General features: G+C 45.6%; 1 protein-coding gene across 1 annotated transcript; it reads right to left on the bottom strand.

Annotated features, from left to right (window-relative positions):
- Positions 1 to 1,787: 1,787 nt before the first annotated feature.
- Positions 1,788 to 19,223, bottom strand: LOC108153017 (cell death protein hid). The gene is made up of 4 exons (XM_017282762.2): positions 18,366 to 19,223; positions 7,388 to 7,901; positions 6,631 to 6,967; positions 1,788 to 4,531 (listed from the first exon to the last, which is right to left on the bottom strand). The coding sequence occupies exons 1-4, from the start codon at positions 18,631 to 18,633 to the stop codon at positions 4,451 to 4,453; spliced, it is 1,200 nt and encodes a 399-aa protein (XP_017138251.1). The 5' UTR covers positions 18,634 to 19,223; the 3' UTR covers positions 1,788 to 4,450.
- Between the last annotated feature and the right edge of the window lie 3,963 nt (positions 19,224 to 23,186).

Raw genomic sequence — 23,186 nt, 5'->3', positions numbered from 1 at the left:
ATATAGCCTTCCGAAAAGTTGGATTTACACATCCTTCAAAAACTGGTTTTTTTCTGCAAGCTATATCTCTGCTAAACGGCAGCCGATCGAGGCGTGGCATGTCATTTCGTGATGGGAAGGGTCCTGCCAACCGATTGGCACCAGAAAAAAGGATATCCATTCCATCACGATTTTCGCAAAAAATCATGATGGTTACATCATTAAATTTGCTAAAAATCGGACTCATTTTCGTTGTCCAGATTTTGATGCCGATCGACAGGCTGGATCCTCGCGATCCTGGGACAGTTAGTCCTTTGCCGATCTGGCCCTATTTAGCCGAGATATAGCCTTCCGAAAAGTTGGACTTACACATCCTTCAAAAACTGGTTTTTTTCTGCAAGCTATATCTCTGCTAAACGGCAGCCGATCGAGGCGTGGCATGTCATTTCGTGATAGGAAGGGTCCTGCCAACCGATTGGCACCAGAAAAAAGGATATCCATTCCATCACGATTTTCGCAAAAAATCATGATGGTTACATTATTAAATTTGCTAAAAATCGGACTCATTTTCGTAGTCCAGATTTTGATGCCGATCGACAGGCTGGATCCTCGCGATCCTGGGACAGTTAGTCCTTGCCGATCTGGCCCTATTTAGCCGAGATATAGCCTTCCGAAAAGTTGGATTTACACATCCTTCAAATACTGTTTTTTTTCTGTAAGCTATATCTCTGCTGTACGGCAGCCGATCGGGGCGCGGCATGTCATTTCGTGATCGGGAGAGTCCTGCCAACCGATTGGCACCAGAAAAAAGGATATCCATTCCATCACGATTTTCGCAAAAAATCATGATGGTTACATCATTCAATTTGCCAAAAATCAGCCTCATTTTCTTAGCCCAAATTTGTATGCCGATCGACAGACTGGATCCTCGCGATCCTGGGAGAGTCGGTCCTTCACCGATCTGGCCCTTTTTAGCTGTGATACAGCCTTCCGAAGATTTGGATTTGCACATCCTTCAAATTTTGTTTTTCTTCTGCAAGCTATATCTCTGCTAAACGGCCGCCGATCGGGGCGCGGCATGTCATTTCGTGATCGGGAGAGTCCTGCCAACCGATTGGCACCAGAAAAAAGGATATCCATTCCATCACGATTTTCGCAAAAAATCATGATGGTTACATCATTCAATTTGCCAAAAATCAGCCTCATTTTCTTAGCCCAAATTTGTATGCCGATCGACAGACTGGATCCTCGCGATCCTGGGAGAGTCGTTCCTTCACCGATCTGGCCCTTTTTAGCTGAGATACAGCCTTCCGAAGATTTGGATTTGCACATCCTTCAAATTTTGTTTTTTTTCTGCAAGCTATATCTCTGCTGTACGGCAGCCCATCGGGGCGTGGCATGTCATTTCGTGATCGGGAGAGTCCTGCCAGCCGACTGGCACCAGAAAAAAGGATATCCTTTCTGATCAAGGATCAAGGATGTCCTCCAGTAGTACAGTATCTAAATCTCTCCCAGCTTTTGTTGGGCCTGTTGTCCGAAAAATGTCCTCGGCCTGATGGAGTCCTTATCAGGATATTTTCCCCAGACTAAGGTCTGCAGCTTGCTTTTCCTGAAAGTAGGCCATCATTTTAAGAAATATCCAACCCCAAAAGATGCCAAATTAATTTTGCACGAACTGATCTCAGATCCGCCTGAAAGTAGGCCATCGTTGTTGGGTGAACCCAGCCCCATATACATACCTTTGGCGCATTTAAATTGAGACCAATTTTATTTTATTTTTTTTATTTATTTCTTTCTTTTTCAAATAATTTTTTTTTTTAGTTTTTGCTTGAATTTTGTTTGTTCTGTAAATCTTACATGATATATTTATGCACTTGTATTTCATTTACACATAAGCACACACATGTATGCACTCGAATGTATTTATACAGATAATTGTTGCTGCTTATTTTGTCTTATGAACATATTCATGAGATCAATAATGATATTATTTATGCATATTAAAATATTACAGCATAATATATAAAATGTACAATTAAACGAAGTCTTGCGCTTCTTCCGAACACGAAAAACTACAAAAAAAAAGAGGATTATTTCCTAAGTTGAATTGAATTGACAAATTGCTGAATTGTTGAACTTAGGATCGAGCTTAGGATAAATAAATTCTATTATGTATAATGTGTATGCGTGTGTGTGTGTGTGTGTGTGTGTATGTGTGTGTGTGTGTGTGTGTATGTGTGTGTGTGTCGCAGACAATTATCTGTCACTGTTTTGGCACCAAACAAAATTCTATACAAAAATGGCATTTGATTCTATGATTCGAACTGCGCGCTATGTACAGGGTCGAGTAAAGATACTTAAATTTAACAAACGGATCAAGTCGCATCGGGTCAAAAATATAGTTTGCTTTTGCTTCTGATTCTGCTTCTGCTACTGCTTCTGCTTCTGCTTTCCTTTAACTTTTTGTTCCAGTATTCATGGCAGGCCAGAAATCAATGTTTCCATGTTGACTTCTGGGCCCTGCGAGGCCACAAAACTTTACCGAGATCATTGTGAAAACTAATTGGCAATGAACCAGAGGGGAAGACAGGCTCCCGCCGTTTCCGGTTCATTTGATGCAACAAATTTACAAAATTAATTTTTCATTGGGTTTTTGGAAGTGGTGTTTGTGTGTGTGTTGTGTGTGTGTGTCATGATTAGTTCATAAGTTGAGAAGTGTAGTGTTCTATTTAGCTTGAAGGTGTATGTATGTATATCTGGGGCTGCGGTTGGCAGTGGATAAGGATATGGAGTCTGGAATCTGGGTATACATGTATCTGGGGGTCTGGGCTATCGCTTATGGCTACACAGAATAATATTGCTTTAGGTATATGTATGTATGTACAAAATAAACGCGTGAAAAACTCACTAAATCTACCTTAAACTCTGTTGAATTTAGAACTAAAACGCTTGGCGAACTTAAGCCTAGACTTTTCTTACACTTAACTCTTGTTTTCCGTTTTCTGTTTCTCTTTTTCTTTCCCTTTTTGTTTCTGTTTCTGTTTCACTTTTCATTTTCTTCTCTTATTTTTTATTGTATTTTGTTTTCTCATTGTAAAAAAAAAACTGTGTGTATTGTATAAATCCATGAGATCAATGCGATTTTTGGGAATTGTTTTTACCTTTCTTTTGATTTTTTGTTTTTCACTATTTTCGCTTTCATGTTCACGTTGTGTATTCGATTAGCATTGAAACGGCCAGGAAACGCCAGCAAAATCGGAACTTGCCCCTCTGAAAATTGGCTTTCCCCTTCTCCTTCGTTTGAATTACTTTTTCCTTTGACTTTGGCTATCGTTGGAGATCAACTTGCATTAATTTCCATTTGGGAGAGATCATTTGTGTGCGTGTTCCAAAAAAGATTTTCGGAGAGAGGGCGGCCTTTTTCAGGGGCAGACAATTTCCCGGCTGAACATTTCCCGCGCCCTGGGACTTAAACAACTAAATTGTGAGACCAATTTGAAGACAATGATGAACAATGACAAAAAAAATGTTACAAAAAAAATACTAATCATACGAAATTTAACTAAAATAACATGACATAAACCGTAGACACAAAACATCACAAAAATGGCATTAAAACTATATACAAATAAAAAAAAAACTAAGTTAGACGTTTTTTTTTTTATGATTTTTTTCTCTGCGTTTGTTTTTTTTTTTTAACAATTAAAGCTAGGCGTGTGATCTTTCTGCTGTGTGGGGCTTATGCTTAAAAATTTCTACTAGTTAAACAAATAATCAAAAAAAAATATATATATGTATATATTTTTTTTTTATTTTGCTTGCGATTCGAAATCACAAAATCGAAGACATTGAAATTGTTTTGGGGGTTGGGGGTGGTTGTGGGTGGAAGAAAATGCAGGTGGAATACCAGATGATTAAATGCAAAAACGAAAATCGTCGCGAAGAGTACTATATCTCAAGAATTGGCAGTTTTCCTTTTGTTCTTTTGTTGTTTCGTTTGTCTTTGTATTGGTCTTTGTACTTGTTGAATTTCTGTGTGTGTCTGTGTATATTTAAGTGTTCAAAAAGTTGTACAAAAATACATGTTTGTATCCGCAATAAAAAATAGGCTTTGATTCTGAGTCACTTTGCCAGTCTGAGAGTTTTCGTTTACTTTGAGCAGTTTTTGAGGAAATTTGTGTTGCTGTTGCTTTTTCTGGAGATACTCGTACAGTACAAATACAAAAGTTACCCTAGACAGATAGAATATATTGTTCTTGTGTCCCGTCAACCCTCTTAATCGTATCGGTATCGGTATCGGTATCGGTATATGTATATTTAACAATCGGTTTACGAATTAATGACTTTCTGCTTTCAATAAATTCGTTGCACTTATGTTACGGTTTCGCTATATCTACGTATAGATCGTGTATATATCCTATATGCTAGCTGATTTCACTATAGATCGTTCGGTTACACATATCCAGGGGTTTCATCGCGCCGCAAAGAAGCCGCATCCCATGGCCAGCACGAACACGGTCACAACGGTCGGCCAGGTGAAGACCTGCGGTTTCTGAAAGAACCACAAAATGTGAAAAAATGCAAGAGATTAGAAATGGTTGATGTGTGTGTAAGGTGGGTGTATTTAAATCAATAAAGTGACCCCACAAATGGGGAAAAAAACGAAAGAAAATCGCTCTAACCTACAGCTCCCTTGTGTGGCATAAAAATATAGAAAACCACACACGTGACCCTGCCCTGTTCCACCCTCTCTCTCTCTGTGGAACTCTCAAACAGTAAATCAAGCGAAACTATTGACTGGCAAAAGTGACCCGAATGGGCGGTCAATTTTTGTCTGGTGGTCAATGGTGTAATTATTTTTCTATACAGAACACTTGACTCGCCCTCCCCGCCAGCAGAAGCAACAGAAAAAGCAACAGCAACAGCACCGCACCCGCATCAATGGTTATATAATTTACACCATTTATTTGTCCAACATTCCACGCTTGAATGGTCGCAGTGTGGCACGTGTGGATGGCATGGCATGGCATGGCATGACCATGGCTGTTTGTGGTGGCAAGTGGTGGATGGTTGGTGGCAAAGGCAACCACCAACACAACTGAAACTGACCTCAAATTTATTATGCAAATTCAGTTTTTCGCTTATTTTAGACCCGAATTTTTGGCCCTATTCGGTTCGGATGGGACATTTGTGGCATTGTCTTTGCGGTTAATGGCACGAAAGGGCCATCGAACATGTGTTCGAATTTCGATTCAATTCAGCTTGGGTGGTTGGGTGGTATCTCGATTCGGATGGGATTTCAGTACTGCGCCTTCAAGAAATCATACAATTCCTTTCCATTCTTAAAACATTCCGTCCTTCTGATTGACTCCCACACATTTTATCAAGCATTGGAAAAATACACGCCATTTCATGCCTCAAATCACAATCGAGGATCCATGTCTGTGGCACATATACATATACATATGTACATACATGTATATTAGCATGAATAATACTTTGTAGATTGTGGAATTTCACACGCTCTCGTTTAGCAGCTGAAAGAGTGCTCGGATAAGGTCACAACATAGGAGCTTCCACAGCTTCCAGATCGCAGCTTCCCCCAAGGGTGTGTGCCCCCACAAGGCTGGCGACGGAAGGCGATAAGCGGCCCGGCCCAGAGCGACGAAGGCGAACAGAAACAAAATGAGAATTCGAAATATGATCTCCCCGACTATGGCATATCCAGAGATGTTGAGAGTCGATCCAGAGCGTCTCCTACTGCCACTTGATGGGTATTCAAGTGGACTGCGAATGGTATCGGGTCTGAGTCAGTGTGTGTGTCATGCGATTGCATGATTGCGATTGAATTTCTTCAAGTTTACATTTCTTTTCTTTTAATTGCGCAGGCGAAAAGCGCAGAAACTAAAAACTAAGAAAAAGGCGTAAAAAGTGAGGCTCAATGAGGGCATACGACACACAGTAGAAGCAGCGCAGCGGCAGCGGCAGCGGCAGAGGCAGAGGCAGCCGCAGCTGACACAAAGGCCCGACTTACACGACATTAATCGAGAGCCAGATATGGACAGAGAGTCTAGAAACGAGGAAGAACGAGAGGGAGAGCGGGCAGAGCGGAGCGTAAGGCGCCTGCTGCGATTAACATAATGCGAGAGACGAGCAGCGCCCGAGCAGCGAAAAGAGAGACAGAGCGACAGAAAGACAAGACTCTCCGACGGAGCCCCTGGGCCAGGAACTGCGCAATTAATTTTTATCACACTTTTAGCATGTGCAAAAAAAGTGTTATATGCATGTATGTATGTATGCGTTATACATTCGCAGGCAGGCAGGCAGGCAGGCACCGACATGCACTTTGCAGCTCCAGCGGCAATTTGTCATTCCTTCAGGTTGTATTTTTAGCATTTTTGCAGCATTTTCAACTAGTTGAGCCTTTGAAAAATGTTTGCCACGTGCCACGCAGCCCAGCGCACGCGGTAGGTAGGGGCAAGGGGGGGGCGGCAGCCAACAGATGTTGGGCCTTCAAGTTAATGAACTCCCCGAACGACTGCCCAGCGGTATATTTAAGGGGAAACAAGAGTTCTAACAACTCCAATTAGCAGGGTATAGAGGGATCAAGGGGGATAGAGATCTAGGGGGGGTGTGGGTGCCGTTGCTTACCTTCTTCTCGGCCTCCGCTCGCTGCTCCCGCTCTCTCTGACTGTTGCTGCCGTGGCTGGCACTGCCGCTGGCGCTGCTGCTGCACTCGGCATTCGATGAATGGAGTTGGAAATTATTTTGGCTGATTGGATTGTTGTTGCTGTGGCTGTGGCTGTGGCTGCTGCTGCTGCTGTGACTGTTCTTCTTCTTCCGTGGTGGTATCCGTCCGTTGAACTCCTGCAGACGCTCCCGTCCGGCCGTAAAATTGTCATAACGATCATCGTACTCATCATCCCAGCTGGTCTCATGATCGCTCTGATACTCGCGCTCATCCTCGCCCGTCGAGGTCAATCGCTTGCTGTGTGGGAGAGATAGAGATAGAGAGAGAGAGAGAGAGAGAGAGAGAGAGACATAAATATTTAGTAGTTGGGAACGTCATGGGCAATTATCAGCGACAACTTTGCCTTTTCATTAATTAAAAACATTGCGTTGTGTCATGGGAATTGATATTCATGTGTGTGTGTGTGTGTGTGGGGGGGGGGTACTGGGGAGGCACTGGGGAGGCACTGGGGGTGTACGATAGAGATAATGCGAATCGGATCTGTACTACTATCAGGGAGCCTCGCTGTTCGCGTGGCAAGCCGCTTTCCATAGAGATTATTGGAGATTCTACTGGGTTTTGGGGGGAAACCCTACTCCCCCATAGACGGGAAATGCTCGCTCCTCTTGGAGGGGGAGGGGCTGCTGCCCCACAAATACAAATTGGACTTCCACTCACCGTCTGGCTGCATCCGACTGGCTGCGCTGCAGCCGCATCTTGGAGCCCATTGGCGCCGTCAGCGGTGTCGATGCCAGCTGGGGGCCATGGCTGTGCCACCCAAAGGCCGCCGATGAGGTCGAGGTGCCGGCATTGGCCGTGTTCGGTGTGGGGGGCGGTGTGTAGGTGGCGTAGTAGGAGCCGGGACCCGGCTGGTGCTGCCCCATGCCATAGACGGAGGCGGGATGGTGGTGCTGCAGCAAGTGCGGCGACTGCTGCGGGAAGCTGTGGCTGTAGTGCATCGGTGGCGCCGACTGCGGCGGCTGCGGTGGCATTGGCTGCGGCGTGGACGGCGCCGGATACGGCGGCTGTGTCTGCTGCCGGAAGAAGTTGTACTCCTCGCCGGCGGCAAAGCTGACGCTGGTGCGCGGTGTCCGCGGCGGCACTGGCGGTGGGCCGTGGGGGAAGAAGACATCGCCGACCGTATAGTTGCAGGAGGGACTCGGCGGCGGCGGGTACTGGAAGATCTGCGCGGCTGCAATCAGAGGTAGAGAATGGAAAAAGTGGCATTACAATACGGATCATCATCATCGTGCAATACAATGCATGCATGGGCAGACAAAGGCGGCATTGGCCGAGTCGACTCGAGTCGAGTCGACTGCAGTGACAATGTAGGGAAGTGTCTAAGGTCGGGGCATTGTCTGTCTTATTGTTTACCCAACTGCCACTTAGCCGACTGACTGCAATAAAACCAGCTATAATTATGGCAAGTCCTCTTCTCTTTTTAGCTGATCGTAAAAACCGCCCATAAAACGATCAGGTAGCCCACCTTGCGCCGCCTTGCGCCGCCTTGCAGTGCGCATAAAACTCGAATAAATTCAGCAAAAGTATCTCGGAAGACCACAAAATGCTGCATTTAAGATACGTCCAGGGTAAGTCCAGGGGTGCCTTCGGGGCAGTTAAAGGCAGCTTAAAGATAGTTAAACCTTATAGATTGGTTATAATTGCGGCATGTATCTCAATTAGGGAATATTATGTATTAATGGGAGATACTTTCGGCAGGGGGTATCTTCCTTTTAACAAATAAAAGATACTTTACGATTAAGGCATACAATTACTCCCTAAAGATACAGCTATGCCTTAAAGATGGAGTATCTTAGCCCACGGTTCGACTTCTATCTGAAAAGTAACCCTGAGGTAAGTATCTCATTGGCTATTTACAAGTACCTAAGTATCTAAGTATCTTTGGCAAACACATCGCATCAAATGTACTTGAAAAGTATCTGTATCTTCGCAGCTTAGCATCATTTATGCATGCAAGCATGCATTCATGTATCTTCTGCCCGACTCTCAGTTTCTCTATCTCTCTCTCTCTCTCTCGCTCACTTGGGGTTTTTTTTTTTTTTTTGCAATTTCATGCAAATCGGCAACAAAAGCGTTGATAGGTAAGTGCGCCGCTGCCGCTGCCTCTGCCCCTGCCGCACTGCCACTTGATATGCGCATAAATTGTGTGCCCCCCTCCAGCCCCTCCCCAACGGTCCGCTCCACCGTTCTGCCCGGGCATTAGATGGCTCTCCATTTTCCTATACGAGTCGACTATGGTTATGACTTCTTAATGTTTATTTACTTAAAAAGCTATTGCCCAGGCGACAAATGATTGATTGTAATGCAAAGTTTATACAAATCACCAGAGACGGCCCCCAGGCCAGAAACCCGAGCAGCGGAATCGATAATTGTAAGCCCTGTTCGAATAGCATCTACAAGATACTCGTATCCATCCACATCCACTGTGGTCACTGGTCGCTGATCGCTGGTCGCCTGTCCACTTAAAACGCGCTCAAGATGCAGATACCCAGAGAATAATGTCATTCAACGTCAACCTGCGGGCGACTAATTTGCAATTTGACCCAATAGCCTTGAACTCGAAACGAATCGAAACGATCCCACCAGCTGTTCGCTGTTCGCTGTTCGCTGTTGCAGTTGCAGTTGCAGCAAGAGCGAAACAAAAATCTGTAGTTAATTGCGGGCCAGGCCACTCCTTGGAGCAGCGGCAGCCTCTGTGTGTGTGTATCTTACAGATACTTTATGCCATTTGAAACTAGTTTGCTGGCAGGCAGGCAGGCAGGCAGGCGAGCAGCTGAGGCCTGGTGCCTGAGGCCAGCGCTCACGTGCGCTCCACCGCGCGCCATCGTTGCTTTTAACCTTGAAAATCTGCCAGCTATAGCCAAAGCCAAAGGCAGGCATCATTACTACCGAGTACCGAGCAACGAGCACCGAGCACCAAGCACCGAGTGCTGCTGGCCAGAGTTTATATAACTAGCCATGCCATGCCATGCCATGGCGATACCATACACCATTCCACGTCAGTGCAATGATTCTGCTGGTGGTGCCTTTATGATGAAACTGAACAACAGCCACGACGACGACTACGACGACGACGAGTCAAAGCCCAGTCAGGCCCAAGCCCAAGCCCAAGCCCAAGCCCAAGCCCAGGCCCAGGCCCAGAGAGAGAGACCGATAAAAATGTTATTACTAATTGCAAATTGTGTGGAAAATTATTTACCAACACACACCAGAGACCACAGCACGGCACACATTTCGTTTTGTTGCCAATTTGCATATGAGATATACCCGTACGTATTCCATGGCTGATCAAGTGCTCCTCTAACCATATAAATCTCTGGTTTTTGCGCCCCCACCCATATAGAAACCCCCGCCTAATGGCTTACTAAACTGTGACTTAATCCCTCGCTAGCTGTTCTCCAGGCTGTGATTTAATCACCGACGACTGCCAGCAAAATACGTGTATTTTATGTAATTTATTTGACAGACAAGGCTTTTATCGGATCTATGGAAAGATCTCTGTAATCATTGGGTTTTCCTTAGGAGTATTCGAATATTTCCTTTTTCTTTTTGGACGTTGCACCAGGCAAAACGCAACTGAGGGGCTCTGCCGCATGACGCAAGACGCGTTTTTAATAGATTTCTCAGTTGAAAAAAAGTCCTACTGGCTCTTCATGGACTTCCAATGAAACTGTGACTAAGGCATTGATTTTGCCCTTAGATGGGGTTTGCTTTTTGGCTAATAATGCTGTCAATTCCCGTTTTCGTCACTGACCAAAAAATCACTCATCGAGTCACCCTTTCGCGGACACCTTTCGAGCCGCAGCACCGCACCTCCAGTGCCATTGAGGAGGGCTGGAGGGAGGGGGTTCCCATTGCTATTGCCCGCTCTGATCATTTCTGCAATCATCGTTTACGACACCCAAGCTATTTTTATGATCCCCACTCTATGCGGGCGCTGTGGGGTTTGGTTTTTGCGAAACGTGACCACTGGTCGGGCTGCCAGTGCATTGTTTTTTCTGCATTCGTTTATTGTTTTTATGGGCGACAATATGTGCAAAATGTTTAATTGAATTACGAGTGTGGCTTGGATCGATGACGAGTTGGGGGGAGTCAGGGGAGCCAGGGGATTCTGCCGAGTGTAGCATCTGTGCAACGCCTTGGACACAAAAAACTGCAATTATGTGTATAATTTACTTTAATTTCTGTTTCTGTTGCTGCTGCTGCTGCTGCTCGGAGTTCTATGCTAGTCTGTTGCAACAATTTCTAAGGCCGCTGGGCAGCCTGACAGCAGCCGCAGCCACAGCTGACAAACATCAATCAGGCAACACAGCAAGCAGAACGAACAAAGCTCAAGACCAGCTCAAGCTCCAGCTCCGAGGAGAATCTAGGCAGCGGAAAAACGTGAAAAATGTTTCGCTTTAGTTGTGGCTGCTGCTGAAACAAATCGTCGTTGAAGTGCATTTTTTAGCTGTGCATTTTCGCAGTTGATTGCAGACCGACGGACCCGCAGCGGACCCGCAGCATATGTTGCTCATTATAACCTTGAAGCTAAACAGCGTTGCGGTGGGGGCTGGTTGGGTGGTGGAGGGGGAAAGGGGGGGAAAACAATATACAAGCCTCGTACAAGCTGCAAAAGTATGAATAGGTTTCGAGTACACACTCGATACGAGATACTGCGTCGCACTTCGCACTCGAATCGGAATCGGAATCAGAATCAGAATCGGAATCGAAACGAGCTTCGATCTGTGCCAAGTTTTGGTCAGTGGAACGGAATGGGAAATGGACAACTGCCTCGGAACGGGAAAGGAAGCCATAGACAAGATGGAATGTAGATTTAAGTAAAGGAAGTTAGAGGGGGATCTGATCTCCGATCTCACGTTCCAAAATCTCAAAGATCAAAAACCTACATATAGCTAATGTGAGACCCCTTATGAGGGATTACCTGTGCAATCCTCACTTCAATCATATTTCAATATTCTCAAGCCGTTAAGGCTTTCAGCAGAGTGCAATCTCTTCCAACGAAATCTCATGCCCGACTGCCACTTGACATTGACATTTATTGATGAATATTTAAGTTTTTTGAAAGAACCAAACCGAACCGAACCGAAACCGAAACAACCTCAAGATGACAGAACAAAGGAATGTTTGTGTTTGTGTTTGTGTTTGTGTTTCGTGGAGTGTCCGTCTCAAGATTACAACATGAGATCCATGAAGGAGAGACCTGAATGCCTCCAAAAAAAAAAAACAAAAAAACAGTTAGCACACACACACAAAACGCCCACACAAGACGAGGAAGGAAACACAACGAAAAGGAGGGGTGGGGGGAAACATAACATTGCCACAGAAAAATGACATTTAAGGCGATTTGTCGCGAGTGTCACGATGCGACGAGAGATTACCAATTTGGTCAGATTTCAGCGCGGATCGGATGTCGGAGAGTCGCTCTCCTGTAGATCTGTGTGTAGCCTCGTTTTAATTAGGCAACAGATGATGTGTTGTCCCCCCCCCCACACTCCGTTGAACGGTACAAACAGGTGACTAATTAGCGGGCAATCTTGCGGATACTTTGTACGGTTTTTCGGGAAATACTCGTGTTGCATTAAGATATGGCTTTAAGCTCCCAATCAGTAAGTTCTCTAACAAAAAGCATTCCATTTTTGGGTCCGACAATTCGATCAAGTTTTTTTCTGTTTTTGGTTGAATGTCAATCAGGTGTCGAACGATAGATCTAACGATTCGATTCGATGCGAATGCCATGTCCCCTGCTGTTTTGGTTAGCCAGTTGTGTGGAATGCGGAAGTTCTGGGCCAAAACATCTTTTGGGAATGCCTCCGGTGAATCATGCTTCCTTCTACACCGCAGGAGAAAGTTCTGGCATTGCTTGCGTAACAAAGAGAAAGTTCTTTTGTTACGAAAGATGATCAAATCGTTATTTCATAAGAAATTCAATGCATTCCTGGAATTTCTATATCCTTTCCGGTTTGCCTCAACCGCGTCATGCGGCTGTGGCCCTCGGTCTGCCTGTGCTGCCTCTTCTCGAAAGGCCAAAGCAAATTAAATCACAAGACGGCGGCAGTTCTCATTCAAGTCTATAAAAATAAAAACACAAAAGCCCGATAAAAAGTATTTTTTAAATGCTCTTTCAGCCGCCGCTGATCGCGGTTCGCAGTTGTTGCAAGGTCAGTGCATGAGATGCGTGTGCCCCGAGTGCTGCCACGCCAGAACGAATAAAGCAAAATCTAGCGCATAATTTAATGAAATATTTTAGGAATGATATGCCGTTCGCTGCCATAAGGAATGAGGAAAGGCAACCGAATGGGAATTCTCTCAGCCATTTTCCCAAGGAGCTTTTCTTTAGCCAGCATTTTTCATGGGAAATGGCTCAAACGCTTATCACGAGCATAGCAGATGGAATGGGAGTGGGAGTGGGGGAGTGGGAGCTGGCTGCTCAATATTTTATCAACGACAGACAAATGCAATTTTTCAATTTCCTCACAGATCTCTCCTCGACACAACAAAGGGGAAAACAGCTTAAAAGGCTATAAAAAGCCAAAAGAAAATCCAGAATACGACGCATACGACGATGCACATCGATTGACAGGAAACTGAGCGAAACACGAAGACTCCCAGCAGTTTGTTTGCATATTTTGATGGAGGATTGGCTGGCATCCACAGCCACAGCCACAGCCACAGCCACAGCCAAGGAGCATGTGTTTGCGCTGCAGGACATTCGATTCGGGGATATATGGCAGGGAGAGAGCGAGAGATGAGGCACTAAAATATAACCGGCTGCATCAGCTTTAAAGCCCCATGCAATACACATAAAAATTGGTTTAGAGAAAAGTCCTAAAAAAATACTGAAATACAAACACAGAAAATACTACAAGAAGCCAGGAATATGGCAGGCCAGGCAAAAAATACTTAGAAAATAATAATAATAATAATAAGAAAATTAAAGGCAATAATTGAATTGAATTGAATTTTCCACGAAAAATACCACAAAAAATCAACTAAAAATTACTCAAAATAATAGTTTTTAATTTACATAAAAATCTTTAAATTCGAGTGCTAAAACGTTTGTTTATTGTATTTTGAAAATGGATATCCCTGGACTTCTAGTTCGCGTTGATTGCATTGGAAAACATAACTTGCGTCATAAATCTTAACCTTTTTTTCGCATTTCCATTACCATTTATGCCAAACATTTATTTCTTTCAAACGAGCAAAAAGCATTTAACAGTTGATTAAAACGAACCTCTTGGGTGCTCCTCCCGCCAAGCCGCAATTAACGGCGTAAATGCGAAAAATCACAATTAAACAATAAAATAAAATTGTACGGCCAGCATTCGATCAGATGAAACGCAATTAAAATAATTTCAAAAAAAAAGCAACAAAAACAAAAACCGACAAACTGCACGTTTTAACAGCAGCAGCAAGAAAAAACAACAGTAAAAAAAAGTTATTAATAAATGAATGGAACGGGCCAGACTCGGTGTCTTTGCTGCGTCATTCGCGGCGACCACTCATAGGTGGCGTGGCCAAAGGGTTATCTCTGCCGCATGGGGTGGGCGAGGGGTGGAACAAGTACATGTATCGACAAGTCTCTCTCTCAGTCTTCAGAGAACATTTCCCTCACTTTCTTGGCTTGAATGTTCCTTTGGGCTTGCTTCCTTCTACAGAGTACAGATTTTAAAGTTAACTTCTGTCTCCTGTCTGGGCATTTGCCACCTTTGCCAATTATAACAAGTAGCAGACGGCAGCAGCAGCTACTTGTGTGTGTGTGTGTGTGTGAGAGCATATCCTGTTCTTAGTTTTCCGCCTTTTGATACATATCCTTTTCCACTTCTGGCCCTGAGCGTTGAGCACAAGTTCTTTTGTCCCCAGCCAACACGCTTGCCTGGCTCTGTTCTGTTCTGCTCTGTGAAAGGAGTCGTTCGGAGTCGTTTGGAGTCTGCGTTGACAAGGACAGCCAGCGATGCTGGATGGATGGATGGGTTGTCTAGGCTCAATTTCATAACAAAAACTTGAGCACGTTTTCAGCAGCAAAGGCGAGACCATAGAGCCACCAACACAGCCCTCCCCCCCCCCCCCCCACAGGCCCCGCAACTTAACCCGAACGCTTCAATGCAAACAATTTAGCACGGCCTCAGCGGAGACTTAATCAAAAGCCAACTTAGGCGACGGCCCAGACAGACGGACGGACGGACGGACGGAAGGACAGTGTCTACGCTTGATACAGCAGCAGGCGGTGATATCATGTCGCTGCTCTTTAGTGGCTCCTTTTCTTAGTGTTGCAACTGACTCGAAAAGTGTCAGGTTTTTGCTATTTTTCTTCTTTCCTATTAGGCAAAGTGCCTGGCGGGCATTTAAACTTGAAAAATGTCTAAAGTTCATTGCGCTGAATGGTGCGAAAAGTAAACAAGGGCCAACACGGGAGCCCTTCTGTGTTTCAAAAGAAATAGTTGCAAGCACAGCCTTCAAGTGCAGAGGAAGAGCTTCTGTGGCACATGGATTTTTGAGTGAAAAAACCCCACAACATGGCATCTTAAAGCCCCACCGAAATCCTTTCCTCCCGCCACAGCTGCTGGCAAACTACTTTCAGATTTTATGCTCAAATAATATTTGGCCAAGAGAACTTCGAAGTTCGATTTGTGTCGCAGCTGCTGCGGGGAGGGCCACGCCACACTTTTCAGCAGATCATCAAAAATGTTTATGGGGAATTTATGAAGCCATTAAACCCATGACGAAAGAAAATAGTCAGGAAAAAGGCGAATAAACTTAAATGAAATCAAAAACAATTGCAACGAAAAAAGCCAAGCCAGAAGAGAAGACCAAACAACAAAAACAATTTGCATAACAGAGAGAAGGAAGGAAGGAAAACAACAGAGAAGAAGAACAGAATTCACGGTCAATGTAAAGCCACAAAAAAATCGCTAAAAGCTGAAAGAGAGAGAAGCGAAACAGAAGCAGAAACAGATACAGATACAAATACAGTGATGCAGATACAGAGATACAGATACGAATATATGTGGTATATATGTATATATAAATCAGCCTGGCAACAGGCCATAAAAATCGAGATGCAAAATGCTCCTCCTCCTCCTCCGCCGCCTCCTCCGCCGCCTCCTCCTCTTGGGTTAGGCTGTACAAAAAATGAGTGTAAAAACTTGCGGTTAATCGGAGGCCCACACTCTCTTCTTTCGCTCTCTCTCTCTCTCTGTGTGTGTGCGCAAAATCCCGTTAGGAGACGACAGTCAGCTGTCGCGTGTTGCCAGGCAGGAAGCGGAGCCTACGGGTCGCCATATTTGCCGCCATTACCGTTGCCGTTACCGTTACCGTTACCGTTGGCGCCGCCAAGCGGCCACGAAGTTGCCGAGCAAAACAAAATGGTTGAAAATGTCAAGTGCGGCTGCGACGCCGGCAGCGAAAACAACGCCTAGCAGCAACAGCTGTTGGCAACAGCGAACCAGCCAGCCAAAGCGGAGCCAGCGAATGATGCGAATTGCGAGGCCAAAAGCGAGGGGCCGTGAATTGAGGTTAGGATGCGGGCAGCAGGATGCTGCTGTCATTGCACCTTTTGTTGGGCCTCCTCCTCCCCAGTGGCAGTGGATGGGCGCCGCTTAAGCCTCGCCCGAACAAAGGCCCACCCCACCCCACCCCACCACGACCACCTCTTTATGGGATTCTGCTGTTGGGAGAGAAGCTCTTTTGGTATTTAGGAGTGGAGTTACGGTTTCGGGGTTGTTTGCTCGGGTATTTTTAGGTCTTTTAGGGTGGGTTCCTAGCGGCCTACGACGACGACGACAACGACGACGACGATGATGATGATGATGACTAAGCGCATCTTAGGGCCAGAAGAGTAGAGGCTTTTGCCCCACCCCCCCTGCCCTATGATGCTATGATAGAAAAAAAGGGTTAACGGGAGTTTAGCTTGGGTTTTGTTTCGAGTGCTTAAAGGATTGTTCACTAGTTCGGGGATGTGTCACTATTAGATAAATTATCCACTTGAGTGGATAGCCACCCCTCGCCCCATTAGGGGCGCAGAAACAGCAGCCCCTACGCGGCTTTAAAGCTGGGGTTAATGTAACCGCAGCCTCCTACGTGGGGGAATGTTTAGCTGGTGTTTGAGTGCGTGCTAAAAGGTCTTTTGTTCAAGAAAGAAAGTCAATTAGAATCAAAATTAGCAATGGAAGGGTTTACAGGGTTTCCAAACATCATCTTCCCCCTTCCCGCGAGTGACTCACGACGAAAACGCCAAGGCAGGGAGCCCTCTTCTGGAGCTTGACCAACTGTTGCTGACAGATGCAGAATAATGTATTGTCCAGCCACAGATATAGGTGGAGGTATGGCGACCACAGCTGCCACAGCGACAAAAATCTATTATGCAAAAGGCGAACAGAGAGAAAAAAAAAAAAAAAACACATCAAGAAAAAACCAAGGGGAAACGGGCGGAAAAACAAAACAGCAAGAAAAACCGCAAAGCAAACATGAACAAAAACTGACCGCACTCAACGCGGGCGAGTCGCGGGCAAGTCGCGGGTGAGTCGCGGGCGAGTCGCGGGCGAGTCGCGGGCTACACAAAAGCTACTTAAACCACCGTTAAGCCAAACACTTTGCAAATGGCCCACACCCCACCACTGGCACGCCTCCGCCTCCGCCTCCTGCCCCCTTTGCGCTGGCAAACTAGTTGCCTAAGGTCAAATGGCGTTTAATAATTTGGGTTACGACTCTGGCTGGCTGTAACAGATACTGGGGCCGGGTTAAGAGATTGAGATACATATCTGCTTGCTCGATATACATATATTCAGATACTCGAATAAGACATTCGACTCGGGCTTTTGGCGCGTGCCAATTAAACGTGGCTTAGAGCTGTTGGCTCTTTGTGTGTTTTTTTTTTGCTCTCTTTTGGCAGCACACGCCCAACTTTTTGTTGCATGTCAGGCAGCCCCCCCACCCGTCTCTCCACCGCTGCTCCTTATGGGCTTTTTTACGAGTATTTTATTGCATGGAAATCCAAATTATAGAATGGGCAATCAGTGCACGTAAATATCCCTCAATAGAGGGATTCCCTTCCTGTTCTGCCACATTTGTGGTTCAAGAACCAACGAAGATCCAATGATAGATCCAATGAAATCCAATCTGGGCCAGGCATTTCTGTGTCTTCCCATTTAGTGGGCTCCCCCAAGCGGAAACCTTTCAATAACCTCTCAATTTTCCCCCTCTTTGGACACTTGTTCGATTAATTTTTATTGAATTACAATTACAATTTTTGCCTGCGGCCTCTTTTCGTGTGCAAGCGAATGTAATTTAATGCAAATTTCATGTTCCTCCCTCGGACAAAACTCTGTCCTGACCATACACAAAAAAAAACCAACCAAAACCGGGATGAGTCAACAGTCCAGCCTTGAAAAGTGAAACTTGGCCAAGACTGGAAGACTGAAAAGCAGTCGACAAGAAATACAAAACTTGGCTAATTGCTGACCCATTTCGATGTGCAAGGCAGTAGACAGAAGTCCGGAAAACAGATTCTGAGGGAAAGGTCCGACTGGATTCCAATTGGACCTTCAGATATTTGCAGAGAACCCGCTTAAGGGTGGCTCTATGTTGTCGTTGGGGAGAGCTACTTTTGAGCGTAAGATCTTTTTGGACTTACCGTTCTGTTGGGTTTGGCTGTGATAGTGGCGCACCCACTGGCAGAGGGCGTAGAGCACCTGGTCCGTGGGCAGTGGGGACTGCATCGGCGTCTGCGTGGCCGATGTGGTGGTGTTCGGGGACTGGGAGGCAATGCTGCTGGCGCCGTCCGAGGAACCTGCCGACGAGGTGGAGGCACCCGACGAGGATGCGCCCGAAGAGGAGCCCGAGGCGCCCGACGAGGCGATGTCATCGGATCCGCCCTCGGGCAGATAAAAGGGCACGGCCATTGTGCGCGTCTGTATTTTGAGGTGGGGGGGGGATGGGTGTCCTGCGCTTTCTGCTTTTGCCTGGCTCTGCTTTCCTCTTTCCTCTTCCTTCTTCCTTCTTTCTTGTTCTGTTTCTTTTTTAGCCTGGCTCTTTGTTATTGTTCTTCGTTCGTTTTGGTTGTTATTCTTTTCGTCGTTGTTTCCTTTTTGCGTTTTTCACTCAATTTATTTTGTATTTCTTGTGCAAGATTTTGAAAATTAGAAACTTTTGCATTTTTTGTGCAGTTTTCTTTTTGGATTTCACTCAGAGTTGGTTATTTATTTGCATTAGTTTTGTTTTGTTTTTCTTTTCTTTTGTTTGATTTTGTTTTTTCAATGCTTTTGCATTTTTCATAAAGAACTTTTTCGAGAACTTATTTAAAAACACAAAAAATATCGGGATGGGGGTTTGTTTTATTTCGTCGAAGTACTTAAAACGTGTGTGTGTTCGTGTGTCGCAGACTCAAGAGAGAACGCTTCCAGAGATCTGGAAACTGTCTTCGGGCTGGGGAGTGAACACGTCTTACTGGCTCCGCGGCTAAAAACTGTTTGTGGCGGCGGCAGGCGCCTCAAACTACAGTCGGCACAGTCGGCTCAGCGGCTAGGCGGCAGCGAGGCGACAGAGCAGTCCGCCAGAGCAGCGCAGAGTAGGCGCAGGCAGCCAGTGCACTCTGCTGCTGCTGCTGCTGTGTTCTCTCGCTCTCGCTCCCTCTCTTGTTCTGGCTCTGGCTGTGGCTCTTGCACATGCACATGCAAGCAGGTAGCTGGAGGGGGCGGGCAAAGAGTATAAAAAATCTCTTCCAAATGAGAGTGAGTGGGCAGGGCAGGCAGGCGGTTCTTGTGCGAGCATGTGTTTGCCTGTGTGCGTCTGTATGCATGAGAGAGTGCACAAAGATCTTGTTGAGCAGGTAACAGGCGGCAGCGCAGTAACAGCACTGGGAGCAGCGCTGCCCAGCGAACGTTAAAGCAAAACAAAAAGTACGATTGTGCAGCGCTCTGCTCTTGCGGCTCTGTCCGGCTCTCTTTTTATTCTTCTAGTGCGGCAGAGCAGAGCGTTTTTAAGAGCCTAAAAAGAGTAGTAGAAATAGGAGTATATAAGTGATACGAAAAATGGAGGAAAACATGCTGAAATGTAGGAAAACTGCCCACAAGAATAAGTAGCATGTCTCAAAGAGTAGCACAGGACTTTCCATAACTTGATTTGATTGGTTTTTTATTAAATTTTTAATTTATGTTACTTTTGGATCAATTTCATCATATTTAAAAAAAAAAATTGACTTCAAAACCAGTTTTGCTCTCAGGCCCACTGTAAACAGGCTTATGCTTGTCTCCCAATCCCTGCCCCCCCCCCCCCCCCCTCACTCTCTCTCTCCCTCTCTCTGTCTTGCAGACTCTCTAAAATAAAATTTGCGCGCGAAAATTGTAAGATTATGAAAATCAAAGGAATTACGAAATAAAACAAAAAACATTTAAAGATATTTATGGGTTTTATTTGAAAAATGGAACATATATTTGGTGATTAGTCGAAATACGATACAAATTTGACTGTTTCTTGAGATTTTTGACACAGAAAAAAATATTATTTTTTTATTATTTGTTTTATTGTTTATTTTTTAAGGATCGTAGAACCCCCTTTTCCCTTAAAGATCATCGATTCGACGACGAACGAGCATCTGGGGTTAAGGAAAACCAACTGAAAAAAAAATTATCCATTAATTATGTAATTTCTATCCAAATTTCATTCAAATATCCCTTAAAAACGGGTTCAAAGGAGGTCAAATAGAGCCGATTACATGCGATAAGAAAGAACATCCGATGCATTATGCTGGGATTGCCCAATGTGATGAAATTCATAATAAAAAAAATACTCTCTTGCACACAGGCCGTCCAACATGAACATGAACGAGCATGCAACAAGCGAACAAGTCCAAAGCAAAGAGGAGAAAAAAAAGGTTCTTAAGGCGGGAGGGGGTGGACGGGGAAAAGGAACAGAAAAAGGGGCTCGATTTGTATGCTTTCGACTTTGTTTTTAGCTTTACTTTGGATTTTTTGCAGCTCGAAGCTTTTTCATTTGGGACTCCAATTTCTAGAGGGTTGCACAAAGAACGGGGGAGGGGTGGTGAGGGGAGGGCTACGGCAGTGGGGGAGAAGTATGGGGACATGCCTGTTGATTTCTGTGTGGAACTGATTAAGCGAAATATGAGGAGACATCTCCTCGAACAAAAAACAAAACTACAGAAAACTTGGATAAGAGATGGGTGAAACACGACAGTCGAAATGAATGTTAAAGATAAGGTCGGGTGGGGGGGAAATATACATATGTACATATGCAGTAAGCTTCATAGATATGATGAAATCCATTGAGTTATACTGGAAGGTTATGTCTTGAGTCGATTCCGTGGCAAAATAGAAGGTTTCTTGGAGTTAATTTGTATTGGATCGACTATTGATCGATTTGTGCTCTATTCAAGGAATATCCTTAAAGAAATTTCATTTTTTAAACAGAATTTAGGGCTTTCTGATTATCAAAAGCTATTTAAATATCCAAAAGATTAAGGATTCTACGGTTATCCCATGAATAACAGATATCCCCACACATCCCAAGAGACAAAGATTATAGAAAAGTGTACGCTTTGCTGATCCACCAGGGTTTGGGATAGGTCTGCGAGTCCGATATGAAGAAACGGAATGAAACAATAAAAATCATATCACAATACCATAAGCAAATAACACAGACAGACAGAGAGAGAGAGAGAGAGAGAGAGAGACACAGCACGTAAAGAGTAAAATTAAAAACGACTTCCCCGTTTGACATTTCTGGGTCAGCGACCCAAAACGAGCTGCTCCGCCGCTCTCCGCCACCGCCACCGCCGCCATCCCTATCGAGTGGGTCCAAGCACGGCCCCGCCCATACGGCTGTTGGTGCTTTTATTATTATTGAATATGATTATGTGGCACGCTGCAAAAGCGAGCGTAAATTATTTATTACACAATTTCTGCAGCAACAACAATGAAAACAAATAAATTTCTGCATTAAATTGTGTTGTTGCCGTTGCCCATACCCTTTGCCGATCCGAGAGGGTGATGCGATATTCGATGGAGCTCAGGTTTTGTCAGATTTGCGAACAGTGGCGACTGCCACGTACAGGGTATCTGCTGGTCGGTTCACTCGCTGGTAGCGTTGTCTCTTGTTTTGACTGCAGTCGCTGCCGCTGCCGCTGGCGCTGCCACCGCCGACGCTTGCTTCAATAAAAAGAAATAATAATTCATAAGCAGAGCGGCAACAACGAGAGCAATCAATTAGGCGGAGAGCGGCTAAACAACTGTAAATTGTGCGCCTGTGCAGCGCCAACAGCGACGCAGTGCAGCGCAGCGCAGCGAACGACAAAAGCAGAGATGAGCAGCAGAGAGGAGGAGCGTGGCAGAGCAGTAGCGTAGGAGTAGCGGTGTGGAGGGAGTAGGCCTGTCTGTTCTACACAAATTACCGTTAAATTAAGCGCTTGCCGTTTCATCACTTAACCAGAGAAAGAGAGAGAGAGGGCGAGGGCGAGGCGGGAGGCGCATAAAGATAGTTTGTGCGGCCTGTGCGTAAAGTGTTATACAAGCTATTATAAATCGCGATACACTTTTGGCAGCAGGCCCATCGAAGATGCCTGCCAGGATGTGGATATCGCTGCCCCCAATATCATTTAAGTGCCCCTTACCCACTTACACTTTCTGAGGCAACCCCGTTTTGTTGCCCCCGCCCGCAATCAGCATCTGGCATCTCGATGACCTGCTCTTGATAAGAACAGCTGCCTCTACCCCCAATCACCCTGTGCACATGACCATGTCCATGCCCATGCCCATGCCCATGCCTATGCTTGTTCCCTCCTTTTGCACAGCCCGCCCCCTCCGACCACCTCCCCCTTCGGCCGTGCCCATGCCAATTGCAGCAGCAGCAAATGAAGCGAGCCCTTGGGGCCAGGGCTGCGCCGCGGGCAGAGGAAGAGCAAAGAGCGGAGCAGCACGCGACCAAAGCGTCACATGTGCCGCAATCTCACGCACACACAGACACAGGGATACACTCCCTCCAGCATAGGGCCTACTCTCAGTCACAGCCCATCTCCCATCTCCCATCTCATCTCCCTCTCTCTCTGGCAAAGGCAGCTGCGAAAACGTCAAGAACGTTGACTTTGTGGAAAAGGCAAAAAAGAAATCGGGGGAAAAAAACGTAAAAGAAAACGAACAAGAAGATGCAGAAGCAGAAGCAGCAGCAGAAGTGAGAGAACACGATGATGATGATGCTGTTAGCCGAAGGAGTGGGCTGGGCAGGGGCGGGGAGGGGAGGGACAGGACAACCGCAGTGCAGTGTGTGCTGGCAGCTGTTCCCGGGCTGGGACGGGCGGAGCTGCCTGCCCCTTTGACTTTGATTTTCGAAAAACCAACTAAACATCGGAAAAGCTTTCTGTCAACCCTCGCTGCTGCTGCTGCTGTGGCTGACACTGCCCTAGCGCAACGTCATCATCAGCATCCCACTGGGTCACTGACCTATC

The sequence above is a fragment of the Drosophila miranda genome, chromosome XR (genome assembly GCF_003369915.1).
Source record: "Drosophila miranda strain MSH22 chromosome XR, D.miranda_PacBio2.1, whole genome shotgun sequence".
Classification (NCBI taxonomy): domain Eukaryota; kingdom Metazoa; phylum Arthropoda; class Insecta; order Diptera; family Drosophilidae; genus Drosophila; species Drosophila miranda.
This window is presented reverse-complemented; position numbering and strand designations above follow the sequence as displayed.

What these genes read in the sequence shown, in the direction of transcription:
- LOC108153017 (XM_017282762.2), bottom strand. Translation starts at nt 18,633, where the DNA reads ATGGCCGTGCCCTTTTATCTGCCCGAGGGCGGATCCGATGACATCGCC. An exon ending in CAGCCAAACCCAACAGAACG is followed by an intron (nt 7,902 to 18,365) that starts GTAAGTCCAAAA and finishes CTCTGATTGCAG; the next exon opens with CCGCGCAGATCTTCCAGTAC. An exon ending in CAGTCGGATGCAGCCAGACG is followed by an intron (nt 6,968 to 7,387) that starts GTGAGTGGAAGT and finishes TCTCCCACACAG; the next exon opens with CAAGCGATTGACCTCGACGG.